The sequence below is a fragment of the Mustela nigripes genome, chromosome 17, assembly GCF_022355385.1.
Source record: "Mustela nigripes isolate SB6536 chromosome 17, MUSNIG.SB6536, whole genome shotgun sequence".
Lineage (NCBI taxonomy): Eukaryota > Metazoa > Chordata > Mammalia > Carnivora > Mustelidae > Mustela > Mustela nigripes.
The window spans coordinates 4,886,913-4,905,625 of NC_081573.1; the positions used below are offsets into that span (position 1 = coordinate 4,886,913).

The following is an 18,713-nucleotide window of genomic DNA, read 5'->3' on the forward strand; positions in this document are numbered from 1 at the left end:
AGTCTTTGGTGTAAGTGGCTGTTGAGTTTTGCTTTTTTAGTTTTGGCGGGGTGGGGGGGGGGGCAATAAGAAACCAACATCTTCCCCTCCTGAGTTCACAGTCAATAGAGGAATAGCCGGAAGAGGTAGGTGGAAAACGGATACTACCTTTAATGCTGATTTTTCCAAAGAAGACATGCTTAGGTATGTCATTGGGAACGGGCTTCCTAATGCTTCACTGAGAATCAGGTTTAAACGCGCTTCCCCCTGCCAGTCACAAGTAGCACCTCCAGGCCCCAGGCCCAACTGTGGAGGTTCCTTCACTGGGCTTTGCCTCAGAACTTCTTTCCATTCATCATCATAGAGATGCTTGCTTTCTCCCCCAGCTGGATGTCCTGGAGTTTCTCCATGAGAATGAGTACGTCCATGGAAATGTGACAGCTAAGAACATCTTTGTGAATCCAGAGGACCTGAGCCAGGTAATAGCCAGGTCCCCTCCACCCCAGGGGCTCTCTGGGCCCAGGATCTCATCTGCCGCAAAACCTCCATGTATCTCACAATGCTTACCACAGACAAAGGATTGCTATCCATCATAAGCAAAGGGCTCCTTTGAATAAATAAGATTTAAACGACTTAGTAGAAAATGGACAAAGGTTAGGAAAAGCAGTTCACAGAATAAGAAACCCACAGGTTAGCTAACCATGTGAAAAGATGCTCAGCCTTCCTAAATAATGTCCGTAATCATAGAAATTGAAAAATTAAAACTTCCTGTTTTAGGGGTGGATAAAACTTAAAAGAATGAAGGATTGCTGATAAGGATGTAAGGAAACAGAAATTCTTTATATGCTGTTGGAAGTGTGAATTGGCCAACCTTTCTGGAAGGCCATTTGGATACAGCAGTCAAAATTTTAAATGCATCTGGGGTTTTTTGATCCAACAGTTCATCTTTTAGGAATGTGTCCTATCCATATATTCACAGGACTGTGCAAAGATATATGTACAAAATGTTTCTGACAGTATTGATTGTAGTAGTCAAGTGATAAAACTTTAAATATACATTCCTGGTGGAGTACTGATTAGATAACATTTTTAAATAAATTCTAATTACTTTTAGAGTTGCAAATGACAGAAGCCCAACTTAACATGGCTTTAGAAAAATGTATAAGGGGGTGTTACAAATTATTTGTCCATTGAGTGGAAAAATCCAGAACTTCATTAACTTCAGGCATGGCTATCTGGCTCCAAATTTTAATGCCTGGAACCACTATTAAAGTGCAAGGGTGGGACACCTGGGTGGCACAGTGAGTTAAGCATCAGACTCTTGGTTTTGGTTCAGGTCATGATCTCAGGGTCATCAGCTAAGCAAGGAGTCTTCTTAAGTTTCGCTCTCCCTCTGCCCCTCCCCACTCTCTCCCTCCCTAATCAATCCATCAATTTTTTTTAAAAATAAAATAGGGGCACCTGGGTGGCTCAGTCATTTAAGTGTCTGCCTTCAGCTCAGAGTCCTGGAATCAAGCCCGACTTTGGGCTCCCTGCTCAGTGTGGAGCCTGCTTCTCCCTCTCCCACTGCTGCTCCCCCTGCTTGTGCTCGCTCTCTCTCTCTCTGTGTCAAATAAATAAATAAAATCTTTAAAAAAAAAAAAAAGAAATGACTATTAGTGGTTACTTCTGAGTGGTGGGTTGGGGACTAAAGGTGGTTGGTTTAGGTTCTTTTCACTTCATGCTCTTCTGTACTGTTTGGCATTCAGTTGTTTCAAATTGCACCCATGTTTGAACTCTCTGACTCTAGAATCCAAGCTCCTAACCTCCAAACTATATGGCTTCTCCCCATGTCCACACAGGTGACACTGGCAGGCTACGGCTTCACCTTCCGCTATGCCCCCGGTGGCAAACACGTGGCCTACGTGGAAGGCAGCAGGAGCCCACATGAGGGGGATCTTGAGTTCATGAGCCTTGACCTGCACAAGGGATGCGGTAAGAGTCCAGAGAAGGGATTCAGGACCATGGAGATATGCTTCTCATACAAGGATAGCTGTAGGTTTTCTTTTCTTTTTTTTTTAAGATTTTATTTATTTATTTGAGAGAGAGAGAGTAAAAGAGTGCACAAGAGCAGTGTGAGGGGCTGAGGGAGAAGCAGACTCCCCACTGAGCAGAGAGCCTGATGTGGGTCTTGAACAGGGACTCTGGGATCATAACCTTACCCGAAGGCAGACACTTAACCAACTGAGCTACCCAGGCACCCGGGCTCTAGGTTTTCATAGCCGCAGACAGCAGGTGGCCAGACACAGGAATCACACTAAGGGAGCTAGAATAAGGATTCAGAACCACGGACAGCCTGTGTTAGTGAGTTGTAGGGCAGCACCAAGGACAGCAAGTGGTTGAACACTTGGCAGTTCCAGGGGTCAGATTCAAGATCTGGTTTAGACTGGGAATGTAAAAGTTGTCCAAGAGTCATTCAGGAGAGGTTGTCAAGGAGGCATGGATACTAGCTGTCCATATCTGGAGCACAGGAGTAAGTCTGGATGGAGACCCACATATCAGCAGAATCTCAGGAGTTGTCAGCTGAAGCCCTGGGAGAGGAATGAGATTATCCAAGGAAAGTACACACAGTAAGTAAGAAGAGAATACTTTGAGGAGAAAACTCCTTGAGGAGTTTTCAGCCTCTCCTTCCCAAATCCCTTGATGTTGTATACATCCACAGGTCTACCTGTGTCCTCCCATCAGACTCCCCACCCCCCAGGAAAGGGGTGGTGCCTGTGCCTCCAGCACTGAGTGGCAGAAGGTCTGGCACAGTCAACTCTCAGTGCTTGTTTAATGCTTACACACATTGTTGTTTAAATTATGTTATTTAAGAAGCATAAAAAAAAATCCCACAGGATCCATTACCTTCCTCCATTGAGGCTGAGTTAAGTGCCCGTCCTTCTGGGCTCCCTCATGCCCTTTTCTGCCACCACCCTAGCTCAGGTAATCCCACACCATACTGTGTCTCCATTAGACTGTCAAGGGTTGGAAGCCAACCAAACTCTTGCCTGGGATTTAAGAATGTGGGATGGGGCCTGGTGCACAGAGCTCTGAGAACCTATTGAATGGATGAGTGAGTGAATAAAAGACAAGTAGATAAGAAAGTAAGCTAGCAAAAGCAGGAATGTAGGGACAGCTGAGAGAGCGAATGAGAGTAATTGAGAGACTCATAAGGGCACAAGAGCAGGTAAATGAGAAAGTGAATGAACAGATTAGAGCCTGTGTGCTTGGGTGGTTGAGTGCACTGAGTCAGAGAAAGAGAGTGGAGGTGTCAGTACGTGGAGCATTTGGACTGAGCTGCCTCCTCTTGCCCTGCCTCCCCAGGGCCATCCCGCCGCAGTGACCTCCAGACCCTGGGCTACTGTTTGCTGAAATGGCTCTACGGGATACTGCCATGGACAGACTGCCTTCCCAACATCGAGGATATCATGAAACTGAAACAGAAGTGAGTCTGGGGGTCAGCAGAATGCAGCACTGGCCCGGCACCCCAGAAGGTGGGGCAGAAGCTCAGAACCCAGCAGGGAACAAAAAGGAGGGGGAGGCAGCGTCCAGCAGAACCAAGGCCTCTACAGTACTTGGGCATATCCAATAGCATCCATTGCAGTGGACAAGAGCATGGGCTCCAGAGTCACACTGCCTGGGGTCAGACACCGACCCCATCACTGCAGTGTGTTGGGTGGGCAGCTTAATAACTTCCACAAGCCTTATGTTCTCCCTGAGATGAGATCTTCTTAGCACCTACCTCAGGACTTGTGGAAGGATTCAGGGGAGTCAGGTACGCAGCACTCAGCACAGTCTGACCTGTAGAAAATACTCACAGTGCACAGGACACCATGATTCATCCGTTCCTTCACAGACATGTGGGCAGCCTAAGCAGTTAGGCCTGGGCTCTGTTTCAGCACGTGACAATACCGGCCACCCGTGTCCACACTTCCTCTCCCTGCCGTCGGCTTATAAAAGTACCAGATCCTGCTAGCTCTGGTTTAGACATTCAGTACCAGGGACAGTGGAAGAGTAGCTGGATGGGGAGACGTTCAGCACCAAAGACAGCGGGAGAATCATGCAGGTGCAGAGCAATAGTCAGCACCAAGAACAGTGGTCAGCAGGGCTGGGTGGGAAGGGCACGCAGGCACCTTGGTCTTCAGCACCAAGGACAGTATACTGCTGGGTAAGGGGAAGCCCTGCGGGTCCAGAGGTAGGCATCCAGAATCTAGTATAGCCTTGGCAGGGCTGCTGAGATTTGCCCAGGAGTCATCTAGGAGGGCCCATCTAGGAGAGGTTTGGCCATCCATGTCTGAAGTGCAGGAATGTCTAGAAACTCAGACCTCATTGCTAGCTCAGGAGTTGTCAGTAGATGACCTGGGAAAGAATGGGATTATCCAAGGAAAGTTTGCCTGGTGGGAGGAGGGAAAACTCCAGAGAAGGACATCGAGTCCTTTGTGCTTCTCAGTTCTCTGTGTGCCGTGTCGCTAGTTCATGCTGAGCCTCTCTCTTGTTCTATTGTTTCCCTTTTATAACCCCCCACCATCTTCTCTCAACCATGGACACACACTCAAACATACTTAATATATGTTCTGCTGATACTTGTGTTTAAGTGTATCTGTATCCTTAACTCGCCTGGTGGGGGTAGCACTATGTGTGTTTGACCTGCATAAATACTGTTCTGCTCCAAATCTCACTTATTTCTGGCATTTTTCACTCAGCACCTTGTTCTTCAACTTTAACTGCATTGTCACACGTGCATCGAGTTTACTACTTCTGACTCCTGCTTTCCAATGACTACAGACATGTCTGTGACCTTGAACAATCTATGATCGGTGTGTTTAATTTGCATAAATGGTACTGAGCTCTAAATGTCATTCTGTTCCTTGCTTCCTTTCACTTAGTGCTGTATTTTCTAACTTTAGCTACATTGCTAGTTCACTGCCTCCGAATACTGCTCTTGAATTTGTTTGTTTGGATATGTCTGGATCCTTGAAAAAGCCATGATGTTGCTGTTGGGTGGGTGTGGGATTGGCATGAACTGTCGCATGCCCTGAATCTACTTGTCCTTCAGATTTCTGCTCACTCACTCCCCAGTGCATCAGTTTTCCTCTTGTGGTGCTCAGTCAGAGGAAGGGATCTGCCCCCCTCCACACTGTCCTGCTCGTAATGACCCACGGGAGGACAGCTTGTCTGTGCCAGACACTGCACTCTGTATCATCCTCAGAACAACTCAGATAAATGCTCTTATGACTGAGGCACAGAATGCTTAGGGAATCAGCTCAGGTCACACAGCTACTAAGGAGAGGTGCTTAGACTCAGAGCCAGGCCATTTGACTCTGGAGAAGGCTCTTTCAACATGAAGCTGTGTGGGAGGCTTATCACAGATGGATTGGTGGCTTGGATGCAGCCTTCCTTCACTCAACAGATACTTATTGAGCATTTATTATGCACCACACCATGGTCTAGTCCCTGGATATATAGGAATAACTGAGACAAACATCCCTGCCCTTCCGGAACTCCTATACTAGTGGAGGTGACAGGCAGTAAAGAGATGAAGAGTGAAACACAGACCATGTGATAGGCCAGACTAGTTGGGACCAATGGGCCAGAGCCCTGGGTACCCACCAGGCTGACTGTCAGGGTGCAGGCACATACCACTCCTTTTGGTTTAATGGTCCAGGCAGGTCTCATGGCAGTGGTGACAGGTGAGTCGCCTCCAGAAGGACAGTGAGATGAGGAGGATATCTCACTTTGGCGCTGATATGTCCTTGACCTCTCCAGAAAAAGAGAGCAACAGAGAGAGAGAGAGAGAGAGAGAGAGTGAATTCCTGGGCTCCCAGGCTTCCACAGGCAACCTCTGCCCCAGAAGCCAGCCTCAGAACCCACCAGAAGCCCATTGCCCTATTTTTGTCAGAATTTATTTTTGTACTTCCTTTCTAGTTTTCCAGTAGCTCTCCATATTTAAACCAAGCCAGGAGAAAACAAGTCACAGAATTGGTAACAGCAGCAGTAGGAGCATTGGGCCCAACTGCTAAAGGTCTCGATGTTCCCGGAGCCTATAAACTGCCCCGTACACACTTCTGTTACATTAAGGACAAAGCTGAGCTGCTCTTACGAGGAGATTCCAAAACACAGTGGCTCAGACGAGGTAGATGTTTACTCACCTCTCAAGAGGAGAGCCTTGGCCTCTCCAATGTGCATCTGTCCTCCTGTGGGGCTGGCTCTGCGGGCACCATCTCTCATTGCTTTTGAGAGACAGAACTGGCAATGACATGCATCTCTTGGCCACATGGCCACCCCAAAGCCACACTTCCAGCCTGCGGCTGCTGACCCTGGAGGTTCTGCCCTTAAAGGGGAGAAGTGACAGTGGACAGCAGATAGAGACTGCTCCATGGTGCCACCTTCAGCCAAATTTCTGTGTGGGTAGGGACTGCATCTGCTCACCCCTCACTGTGTTGCTCCCGCCACAGCACTTGGCATGCAGCAGGTGCTCATGAAATAGTTGCTGAATGAATGAACAAGGAAAGCATGTGTGAGCCTTCCTTCACAGGCCCAGGCTTCAGTGTGGACACACAGGTCAGGCAGATGCGGCCCTGGCCTTGGGGAGTTCCCAGGCTGGGAGGAGACGCCTGGGCAGGAAGTAGGTGCTGCCCATGAGGGCGGAAGCAGCCCCAGGAACATCACAGGAGCAGAGGGGAGGCAGGTTAGCTGGCTTCAGGCCACTGGGTGCCTTGACCCAAGAGATGCCTGATCCGGTGTCAGAGCAGAGGGCTTTCCCAGATGGACAAGAGAGGCAAGATTTCTACACAGATAAGACAGCACATGAATGAACTACTCATTCATCCAGAACCTGTTTCCAGAGGGCATTTATGTGCCAGTCCTTGTGCTGGGAAATGCTGGAGACCCAAATGTGAATAAGCAGAGGGCACCACTTGTCATGGGTGAAATCACCCACTGAGGCTCCACTGGGTTTAATCCCCCTTCCACTACTTCCTCTGACTCTTATTAACAGCCCTATACCACTTTGCACAACTCTGCCACCTTCTGCTTCACCAGAGATCATCAGTGAGTGCTTCCCTAAGAGGCTCCACACTCACCAAGTTAGTGCAGCGTAAATAAGATATGTCCTAGTAATAACTTTAACATAGATGACTGGAGTGTGAGTAACAGTTCATTCCCTGAGCCCCAGATCCCAACCACAACCACAGAGGGTTGTGTTTCAGACATCAAGGCACTCCACAAGGGGATGGGGATGGTGGTCATGGGTGCATCCTAGACTCCGCACCAAGCCTGGGTCCCAAGACCTGAAGCAGTAACACAAAGGTCCACGAGGGGGTGATGTTGCCACATGCACATTTTCTGGAACTCTAACTTCTCTAGGGTGTCTTCCTGGTGTGCATGGCCTTTTTCCATGTATTCAACATTAATTCATTTTTTGATACAGTCTAATTCATGATGGAATGAATGAGTAAAAGAGTTAGGAGAGGCATTTTGATTCTTCAAGGCTTTCTGGTGTGTAAATCCCCTCTGGGAAAGCCCAGGTGCCGGTGGGAGTTGGTCCCTGCTCTTAAGGCTGCAGGCTGGGCCAGGAGGTCCCACAGACACCGACAGCCAGTGGTAGGGTTGCTGTGCAATCTATGGCATGTGAGGGGCACAGCTCTTTGGTGCCATCCCTCAGCAGTTCGCCACACATATCCTGAGGCTGCCGGGAGAGATGAGAGTCAGACCTGCCTGATCCTTCCTGTGTCTTTGACAGTTGCCTCAGGGCATCTGTGGACTCTGCACACAGTGCCCAGGCACTCAGGAAGGATATGCCAAGGCCAAGTGGGTGCTTAGGGAACCAGAAGGGGCTTGGTGTGGCCTGAGCATGAGATCAGAAGAGAAAGTCAGAGAGACAAGGCCAGAGGGGCTGGCAGCCCTGCATGCTAGGGCACTGGGGAGTCCCCTGAGGGCTGTGAGTAGGAAGGGGCAAAGTCAGTTCTAGGCATAGAAACATAGAAACTAGGCCAGAAAGCTGGGGAAGAGGCTGAGGTCCCAGAAGAGAGGATGAGGCCTGAACTGGAGAGAGAGGGGATAAGTCAGAGAGGGTTGGGGAGTAGGAGGGTGGAGCTTGGAGACTTCTGGGCTGGGGTTGGGGGAGACAAGGACAGCAGCCAGCACTATGCAAATAGAGGGGAGCCAGGCCTGTGATTCAGGCCAGAGAGGATACAGTGGGCTGGGACTGCGAGGGTGGAACAAAGGAAGTGGATGAATTTCTGGTTTTCTCAAGTTGGCCAAGAGAGAGAGAGAGAGAGAGTGTGTGTACACAAATACATGTGTGCATTTATAAAGAGGAAGATAGTCCTCATAATTCAGAGGTTCCTTGTTTGTGAATTTGCCTCTTCACCAAAAGGTATTTGTGACCACAGAATCCATACTCCCAGTACTTTAAAGATCATTCACAGACACACACAGAGGAGAGAAATTTTTGAGTTGTCTGATGCGCACAGTCCCAGGTGAGGTCAAAAAAGGCGATGTTCTGCCTTCTCGCTTTGAATCTCACACTATAAACAAGGCTCCTTTAAGTGGTCCATTTAATGCCACTTTTTCCAGATTTTTTGTGCTTTTTCCTGGTGATCTCACCATTTAAAATGGTCCCATGCTTGATGCTGAAGAGCTGTCAAGGTTCCCTAAGGTGTAAGAACACTGGGATGAGCCTTACAGGGAAAATACATGTGTTAGGTTTTGGTGCTGCTGCCTGTGAGTTCAGTGTGGCTAGATCAACAATATAGTAAGCAAGTTATCTTTAAACACGTAAGATAAAGTTAAGTAGAGAGCATGGAGGTCACGATGAAAACACTGTAACCAGAACCTCGCAGGAGCCGGGGACTGTGTTTCCCCTAAAAGCACTCACTGATGGGGTGTTGGCAGGCCCTGCTACCCAGCATAACTCCCACAGATCACAGGGGTCTGCATACCCCTGCTAGACATTCTGCTTTGAAAGTTTTCTCTCCCTTCCCTAAAAGACCTCTTGCATACACCTCTGTCCTGTCAGGTTTCTTGACAACCCAGAGACCCTCGTGGGACAGTGCAGTCACTGGATCTGTCCCTCAGGTATGTCCTGAGGTGGGGGCTGTGGTGGGGACAGGTGACTTGTGTCCAACCCAGTGTTACCTCTCCAAATCACATATGCATCTATGCCCGTTCTCATAAAACCAGAATCTTCCCTGAAGAATACAGAGGCATCTCTGAATACGCTTCTGTGCACACAAGGCATATATGCAACCGCACACACAATGTTATATTTCCCTAGAAAATTTCTCTGAGATAGTGGTACAGACTGGGTTCTGCCAGGTGATTCTTCTCCTGGCCCCACAGGGCAGGGGAACGCGTGCCGATGCCACCATCTGGCAGCTCGACCGGGGCCGGCTTGTTCAGTGCTCCTCTCTCCTGTCTGGCAATTGGAGGTGGCTTATCACCAGCAGGTCTGGGAGGCCTCCACTCTGGGCTTCTTCCTGAAGCCCTGTCAGCATTCCAAGAGAACAAGAGGGGAAGCTGTAGACCATGGGAGTCCCAGAACATCAGTCTGACACATTCAAGCAAGTCACAAGGCCAGCCCAGACTCAACAGGTGGCCAAGTAGCTCTGCCTCATGCTGGGGGCAGCAGCAGATGTTAACAAAGGGACATGACACAGATGGGAGGGCTGCACTCCTCCAAGCTGCTGCCAGGGCTTCCTCTACATATGAAGCAAACACAGATAAACACGTGTACACCTGGTTTTGTCTTACAGAACTCTCGTTTTTTTAAAAAACTATTTTTTAAAGATTTAACCTATTACTTAGAGAGTGAGGGAGAGAGAATGCGCAAGCAGGGAGTGCAGCAGGCGGAGGGAGAAGCAGGCTCCCCACTGAGCAAGGAGCCAAGAAGGGACTCAATCCCAGGACCCTGCAATTATTGACCCAAGCTGAAATCAAGAGTCGATGCTTAACCAACTAAGCCACCCAGGTGCCCCAATTTGTTTTATAATTTGAAATAGCTGAGGGAAGGGGCACCTGGGAGCTCCGTTGGTTAAGCATCTGCCTTTGGCTCAGGTCATGATCCCAGGTCCTGGGATCGAGCCCTGGCTTGGGGGAGTGGGGCCTCCACACTCAGCAGGGAGTCACCTTCTCCCTCTCCTTCTGCCCCTCCCCCCACTCACCCCTGCTTCTGCTCATGTGTGCTCTCATTCTCTCTCAAATAATAAATAAAATCTTAAAAAAATAAATAGCTGCGGGGGAAAAAAATCAGAAGAACATTTAATGGTACATGAAACTCATCTAAAATAAGCCTTCAGTGTCCATAAACAGACCTGTCTTGCCTCACTCACAGCCGTGCCCACCAGCTTACAAGTTGTCTGTGGCTGTTTTGGGATCGCACAGACACCTCCCCAAACACACACACACACACACACAAAGGCAAAACTGTCATCCTCTGGCACTTTCCAGTGCAAGCTTGCTAGCCCCTGTTTTAGAGATGACACCCTAAATGATTGTAGGAAAATGATATAATTAGCTGGGATTTGCTTTACCCCAAGACCAGAGTAGGAAGTGGCGGGGGTTTTGATGGCCAAGATTGGCTGTGAGCTGGTAGTTGTTGAAACTGGGCGATGGGTAGACTCATGATACCCATGAGGGGGCTCATGATACCGCTCTATTGTTACATATGTTGGATGTTTTACTGAAAAAAAAAAAAAATTTAATCCAAGTGCCTGAGGCAATTCCAGGCCTCAGTTCCAGGCAATTCCATGGCGGAGACTGGGCACAGCCCCCAAGGCTCTGGGTTCGGGTTAGGACCCCTCTCAGGCCTCTCTCATGGTGGCGGGGGTCTTGACTGCAGAGACCCTGCAGGAGTACATGAAGGTGGTGATGACCCTCGAGTACTATGAGAAGCCGCCCTACAACATGCTGAGGAGCAGTCTAGAAGACCTGCTACGGGATCTGCGGTCGTCAGCCTATGACCCAGTGGACCTCCAGATGGTTCCATAGGTGGGTTCTGGTGGAAGGAGTTTGTGAGTTTGAACCCCCCCCCCATGCCCCCAACCCTGCTTCCCGGAAGCCGTTACTCCAGGACCAACTTCCCAGGTAGATGCTGGATTTTTCTGTGGGGTTCTCGAATCTTCCAGTCCTCGGGAATGGCAAGTAGCTTGAGGCTGACTTAAATTGATTTTTCTGTGGGGTTCTCAAACCTTCCAGTCCTCGGGAATGGCAAGTAGCTCCAGGCTGACTCAAATTGGCTTTAAGGAAAAGGGGGATTCATTGGCTCTTATAACAAGAAACTTCTAAGGGGGAAGCTCTAGACATGACCAGATTCAGGGCCTGGAAGATAGTATCAAGATGCCATCGCTCTCTCCATCTTTCTTCATCCCTCTGTCTGTGTCTCTGTCCATCCCACCAGCCCCCTGTAGCCTCTACTTTCCTTTGGGTTGGCTCTCAAACCCCCGTCCCCCGCCCCCATGGCAAACCTCGCTGGCTCTGTGCCCCCACCACACCTGGCTCTTCCCTGTCCACACAGAAAGTCCACAACCTTGTTGCACCGTATTCCCATGTGGGTTAGAAGGCGACTCCTCATGACCAGCAGCTGGGCATTGGCTTGGTTTCCCGCATGTTTGTTCTACAAGCTTGAACACCTGAGTGCACGGGCCTCACTCGTGTGTCTGTGGAGGGCCTCACTCGTGTGTCTGTGGAGGGGGTTCTTACTTGGAAAGTGAGCACTGGATTGCTCTCTGTCGGAGCCGTGTACCCATCTGCACTCCCGTTAGCCCCTGGGAGGGTGTACAGAAATTGGGGGAGGTCAAAACGACATAGCCGAGTTCACTCGCGAGTTAGTTCTGGCAAGGCTGCATGGACGTGTTCTGAAGGGAAGCTTCCCCGGTGCCCTCTGCTGTCCACGGCGTTGTGATTTCTGTCTTCATGGCAGGCTGGAATCAGAGCTCAGTGTCTGTCTCAGTCAGGGGTCCTCAGAGAGAGGCTATGTTGCCCTGGGGAGGCGGGTGTCTGAAGACCCTTGGTGCTGTCACGAGTGGGGAAAGGGTGCTGCTGGCATCGAGTAGGTGGTGGCCGGGACACCACTCAATGCCCGGAGACATGTAGCCGGCGGCCACTAGAGACTGTCTGAAAGTGAAGGTGTGACCCTGTCCACCCTCACGCCTCGCCTGCTGCCTGTATCTCCAGCTCAGCAGAAAGCTGTCAGGGAGCCCCACACCCCACACCCTGCCCCACACCTCTCCCCCACTCACCCTGTCCCTCCAGGCAGTGGCCAGCCTCCCTAGTCCATCTCCTCCAGGTCTCTGCCTCCCTCCTCCTCCCGGGATCTCCCAGGGGCACAGTCACTTGTCATAGTCTCCTCTGGCTTGTGTCTGCAATCTCGCCTTCCGCTCTCTGACCAGATGCGCAGAGATGCCACCCATATATACCCATCCTTGTATTGTCGCTGGCCGGTCCTGCAGTGCCTTCCTGTCCCCCCAGTACAATGGAAATTTTATTTTATTTTTAAAGATTTTATGTAGGGGCGCCTGGTAGCTCCATCAGTTAAATACCTGCCTTGGGCTCAGGTTGTGATCCCCGGGTCCTGGGATGGAGCTTCCTGCGAAGCGAGGTGCCTGCTTGTCCCTCTGCCCCTCCCCCTACTTGGGCACGAGTGAGTGCGCTCTCTCTCTCTCTAACAAATAGAATCTTAAAACAAAACAAAACAAAAACCTAACAGCCCCTTTGAGGATCATTGCAGTTTGGGGTCTGAAACTGAGTAAGTCCCTTGAGGAGCAGGTTTGTGCCACAGTTAGGAACTGAGTGAGGAGGTGCCATTCAAAAAGCCTGGTGACTTCGAGGTAACTGAAAGATCAATCCCATCTCAGCTTTATGGCAGCTCCTTGCCTTGGCCTGTGAGGCTGACCTCCCCCACTCCCCTCGCACCCCTCAGTCTCCACTCTGGGCCAGCCACACTGTCCACTCCTCAGATTCTAAACCAGGCCAAGCTTGATCCCACCTCAGGACCTTTGCACTTACCATTCCCATTTTCCCCCTTCATCTTTGAATGACTGGCTCTTTCTCATTATTGACTCTCAGACCCGAGCCTTCCCTGACTACCCCAGGGAAGTACCTCTCCACCCCCTCTCATCACGTCACCTGTTTTCCACACAGCCCCATCCCCTTCTGGAAGGAAGCATGCGTTCAAATAAGCATCTCTACCCCTGCTTCCGCATCATCACCCCAGCAAAGGTTCTTGTTCATGGGAGTATCGCCAGTCTCTATAAAGCACCTGTCACACAGGAGGGACTTCATGGGTGCTCCTTGAATGACTAGGACACTAACAGCCATTTTTGTTGTCTTCCAGAACTTTTGACTCAAGGTTTGAAATAGAAAAAAACAAAAACAAAAACAAGAAATGTGACTCAAGGCCTGCGGTAGTATCAGATACGCTTCTAGAAGGATCCCTTGAATGTGCACGCCTACTGCTACTTTAAGCAACACTGACTCAGTCTTGCCTAGCATCAGGGAACCCAGCAGTTAGGCTCCAGATAATGTGAACTCCTGCACTTGACTGTCCTGTCCTTTCAGCCATCATCTCCCACCAGCCACTGGGGTTGCAGACAGAGAAGACCCCTAAACTCATGATAGGGGGTGAGACCCTTCCCGCTACTCTTAGCACCTCTATGCTTCAGTAATAAATTGTTTCCCTGGAGATGTCTGAAAAAGGAGTTCTCTTTGGAAAAGTTTACCTTCTCTTTTTCTCCATCTATCTATCCCTTCAAACTTTCATCCCTCTATCCAAAGTTTCATGTAGATACCCGTCCTTCCAGGCAACCACCCATTTCTCCAGCCATCCATTCTTACATTCATCCAACCAACTACCCATCCCACGCATCCATTTATCCAGCCATCTACCCATCCATCCACCCACCCACCCATCTTTCCATCCATCCATCCATCCACCCATCTACCCATCCATTTACTCATCCATCCATCTATCCATCAATCCATCGTCCATCCATCCACCCACCCATGCTTCAATCCGTCCATTTTTCCAGCCATCCAATCTTTTTTTTTAAGATTTTATTTATTTATTTGACAGAGATAACAAGTAGGCAGAGAGGTAGGCAGGTCGGAGGGAAAGCAGGCTCCCCACCAAGCAGAGAGCCTGATGTAGGACTCCATCCCAGGACCCCAGGATCATGACCTGAGCTGAAGGCAGAGGCTTAACTCACTGAGCCACCCAGGCACCCCCCAGCCATCCATTCTTACATTTATACAAATGAACTATCCACCCATCCATTTATCTAGTCATCTACCCATCCATCCATCCATCCATCTACCCATCCATCCATCCACCCACCCACCCATCTTTCCATCCGTCTTTTTTTCCACCCATCCATCATCCATCTTTCCATCCATCCTTCCATTCACCCATCCTTCCATTCACCTGTCCATCTATTTACCCACCCAGTCATTCTTCCATCTATCCATCTAACCTTCCTATACTTTTCCACCATCCACTCTCCCACCCACCTTTCTTCCTTTTCACCCATCTGCTCATTCTCCCATCCATGTACCTTCCTCCTCCATACATTTATCCTTTTATGAAATATATTCAGCAGCCATATCTTGACACTCATCATGCTTCTCAGAGGATCCTGATGAACAAGACACACTCAGGTCCTCGAGTTTACGGACCCTCCAATCAAGTGGAAGGAGAAGCCATCAAGTGAGACGACAGCTTGGGGCTGTGCTCCACATCCTGGAGGAAAGGCGCGGTGCTGTGATGGAGACCAAGGGTAGGGGAGGCACCTTGACAGAGAGCCTAGATAGAGCGATGGTGGAGGAGGCAGGCACAGCTGCCCCCGGGGAGCATGAGGCCTGGGCAGTGGCCATGGCTGGAGGAAGGGAGGGCCTATGGGGAGATTTTGGTGCCCATTCTTTGTCTTCTACACCTCGCCTCTACTTCCAAGTAAAACTCTGGCCCAGAGTTGATTAGATATTTATGGTGCAGGGGCTGGTGGTGGGTTTTTTGTTTTGCTTTGTTTTTGTTGTTGTTGTTGTTGTTGTTCAGTAATTTTTACTACAGGGCACCTGGGTGGCTCAGTCAGTTGAGCATCTGCCTTCAGCTCAGGTCATGGTCCCGGAGGCTAGGGATTGAACGCCACACTGGGGTCCCTGCTGAGCAGGGCCTCTGTTTCGCCCTCTCCCTCTGCTCCTTCTCTCTCTCTCTCTCTCTCTCTCAAATAAATAAATAAATAAAATCTTTTTAAAAATAAAGGGGTGCCTGGGTGTCTCAATGGGTTAGAGCCTCTTTCTTCAGCTCAGGTCGTGATCCCAGGGTCCTGGGATTGAGCCCTGCCTCAGGCTCTCTGCTCACCAAGGGATCCTGCTTCCCCCTCTCCCTCTGTCTGCCTCTCTGCCTACTTGTGATCTCTGTCAAACAAATAAATAAAATTTTTTAAATGAGTTAATTAAAAAATTAATTTTTACTACAGGATACCTTCAGTAAATGCAGGTATGTAGTGCATCTCCAAGAGGGGTCCCAGGAGGCAGCTGGGAAGGACTAACCCATTTCCCTTGACTTACAAAGTATTTTTCTTGTGATCAAAGCTTGATTCTAAGACTTGTACAAGTAGAATCCCTCCCAGATGAGACCCCAAAAACAATAGCAAATGTTCACAGAGACTCCCTTACTGAGATTAAAAAACAAAACTCCACCAAGCAAATTTTAAAGATCTTGTTGGCTCTTATTAGTGATTCATGAATCCGGCAACAACCAATGGAGCCAAGGGAAAGGCGCTCCAGGGAACGGCCGAAGTGAAAGACTTCTATGGGCAGAAGAGGGCAGTAAGTTGTAGGAGGCCCAAAACAGGTTGCCCGTTGCAAGGTCGCCTTCCCTCAGGGGTCTGTCGGGCAGAGTACTTGACTAGCGCCAATCAGGCGATTCAGGCACAGCTCAGTTCAGATTCCGCACGCCCGGGTTAGGGAAACTGGAGCTTAGCATAAGCAACTCCATGTTGGGACTGTTGTCTTATTTTTCACGCTGTGCTGGAAGTTGACAGAATTTCACTGCTTTTGATGGGAGACACTACAAATACAAATGATAATGGCTGTTGATGGAAGATGTAGTAGACAGTATTTTTTCAGAGCCGGCATGCTCTGGGAGCAACATGTGGGAGGCATTGGCTGTCCTGCCTTTCAACGCGGCTCAAACAGCCTGTTGGCTCTTCTACCGACACTAAAGTGTCAGGAAATTGGTTTCTGACTTACCCTTTATGCTGTTACAACTGTGGGATCAAAGGATTGTTGCCACTTGTTACTGCGCAGTATTTTTCAGTTCTCTCTCAAAATCTCCCCAGTGGCTCTCTCGAACAAATAACATTGGGAAAATCCTCAGTTTCGTTGAAGTGCTGAAATTACATTTTCATTCTGAAAAAAAACCTGCCCAAATTCTTGATTTTTAAAGTAAGCCATGTGGACGTTGGCTGGCTCAGTTGGTAGAGCATGTGACTTTTTTTTTTTTTAAGATTTTATTTATTTATTTGACAGAGAGACAGTGAGAGAGGGCATACAAGCAGGAAGTGTGGGAGAGGGAGAAGCAGGCTTCCCGCTAAGCAGGGAGCCCGATGCAGGGCTCTATCCAAGGACCCCGGAAGCACAACCTGAGCGGAAGGCAGATGGTTAACGACTGAGCCATCCAGGCACCCCAAGCATGTGACTTTTGATCTCAGGGTTGTGAGTTCAAGTCCCATGCTGGGTGTAGAGATTACTTAAAATCTTTTTTTTTTATTTTTAATAAAAATAGGGGCGCCTGGGTGGCTCAATGGGTTAAAGCCTCTGCCTTCTGCTCAGGTCATGGTCTCAGGGTCCTGGAATCAAGCCCCACATTGGGATCTCTGCTTGATGGGGAGCCTGCTTTCCCCCCCACCCCGCCTGCCTCTCTGCCTACTTGTGATCTCTCTCTCTGTCAAATAAATAAATAAAAATACTAAAAAATAATTAAAAAATAAAAATAAAAAGCTAATGTACTGTATGTTAATTAATTGAACATAATAAAAAATAAAAATAGGGGTGCCTGGGTGGCTCAGTCATTAAGGGTCTGCCTTCACCTCAGTTCATGATCCAAGGGTCCTCAGACGGAGCCCCACATCGGGTTCTCTGCTTGGCGGGTGGCCTGCTTCTCCCTCTCACTCTGCTGCTCCCCTGCTTGTGTTCCCTCTCTCGCTGTGCCTTTCTCTGTCAAATAAATAAATAAAATCTTTTTTTAATTAAAAAATTTTAAAAATAAAGCCTTTAAAAAACAAATAAAGGGCACCTGGGTGGCTCAGTGGGTTAAGCCGCTGCCTTCGGCTAGGGTCATGATCTCAGGGTCCTGGGATCGAGGCCCACCTCGGGCTCTCTGCTCAGCAGGGAGCCTGCCTCCCTCTCTCTCTCTCTGCCTGCCTCTCTGTCTACTTGTGATCTCTCTCTGTCAAATAAATAAATAAAATCTTAAAAAAAATAATAATAATCCATGTTGGGAAGCCTATTTTTTATTTTTCCTTATGAGTTCCAATATCTGTTTAGCAGCAGAATTATGCAAATTGAAAGAACAGAAAACAGTGTTAAGTGCTCTGTATTTACACTAACTTCTTGGGACGCCCAAGTGGGGCAGTCAACTAAGAGTCCAACTCTTGGGTTCAGTTCAGGTCGTGATCTCACAGTGGTGAGAATAGTCCAACCATGGGCTCTGCACTCAGCATGGAGTCTGCTTGAGATTCTCTCTCCCTCTCTCTCTCTTAAGTAAGTAAATAAATCTTAAAAAAAAAAAAACTTCTTGAATGTGTTTTTAAAAATCTATGAAAAATGTATCTCTTTACATGTCAAGGCGAGTCTTTTTTTTAAGATTTTATTTATTTGAGAGAGAGCGAGAGAGGTCAAGTGAGCACAGAGGGAGAGGGAGAAGCGGACTCCCTGTTGAGCAGAGAGCTGGGAGGAGGGCCTCCAACCCAGGACCTTGTCATCATGACCTGAACAGAAGACAGACTCTTAATTGACTGAGCCACCCAGGCGCCCCTGTCAAGGCTATTCTTTTTTGGGTGTTTTTTTTTTTTTTTTTTTAAGAATTTATTTATTTATTTGACAGACAGAGATCACAAGTAGGCAGAGAGGCAGAGAAGAGGAAGCAGACTCACGGCTGAGCAGAGAGTCCGATGCGGGGCACGATTCTGGGACCCTCGGATCATAACCTGAGCCAAAGGCAGACTCTTAATCCACTGAGCCACCCAGGCGCCCCTACAAAACGATTTTAATCCCTAAAGAATTTTATTCTTTTACATGAACTAAATACCAGCACGGAACAACTGGAATCACCCTGTAGGGTGTTGAAAATGGGAATAAGAAATGAGAGCACTGCTCCTATTTTGTGGGTAGACGCTATTTTTAAAACTCATTGAGCCGGGGGCGCCTGGGTGGCTCAGTGGGTTAAAGCCTCTGCCTTCAGCTCAGGTCATGATCCCGGGGTCCTGGGATCGAGCCCCGCGTCGCGTCGGGCTCTCTGCTCGGCAGGGAGCCTGCTTCCTCCTCTCTCTCTCTCTGCCTGCCTCTCTGCATATTTGTGATCTCTGTCAAATAAATAAATAAAATCTTAAAAAAAAAAAACCATTGAGCCGGAGATGCCGCATAATCCTGAAGAAGGGCAAAGCAAATTGCGCCATGAAGGATGGAATTTGACACATTAAAATTTTGTTTAAAGACTT

General features: G+C 48.8%; 1 protein-coding gene and 1 long non-coding RNA gene across 4 annotated transcripts in view; one reads left to right on the top strand and one right to left on the bottom strand.

Moving 5' to 3' along the window:
• Window positions 1–13,681, top strand: part of VRK3 (VRK serine/threonine kinase 3) — a 32,106-nt gene extending 18,425 nt beyond the window's left edge. For all 3 annotated transcript variants that reach the window (XM_059383493.1, XM_059383494.1, XM_059383495.1), the window contains exons 10-15: window positions 366–458; window positions 1,821–1,953; window positions 3,325–3,445; window positions 9,020–9,078; window positions 10,841–10,989; window positions 13,334–13,681. In XM_059383493.1, the coding sequence (XP_059239476.1) occupies window positions 366–458; window positions 1,821–1,953; window positions 3,325–3,445; window positions 9,020–9,078; window positions 10,841–10,989 (555 nt within the window). In that variant the 3' untranslated portion in view covers window positions 13,334–13,681. The remainder of the gene's footprint in view (window positions 1–365; window positions 459–1,820; window positions 1,954–3,324; window positions 3,446–9,019; window positions 9,079–10,840; window positions 10,990–13,333) is intronic.
• On the bottom strand, window positions 13,373–16,946 carry LOC132005962 (uncharacterized). Its single transcript, XR_009400940.1, has 2 exons — window positions 16,246–16,946; window positions 13,373–16,063 (listed from the first exon to the last, which is right to left on the bottom strand). It is a non-coding gene; the product is annotated as an uncharacterized LOC132005962 (long non-coding RNA).
• Window positions 16,947–18,713: the final 1,767 nt, after the last annotated feature.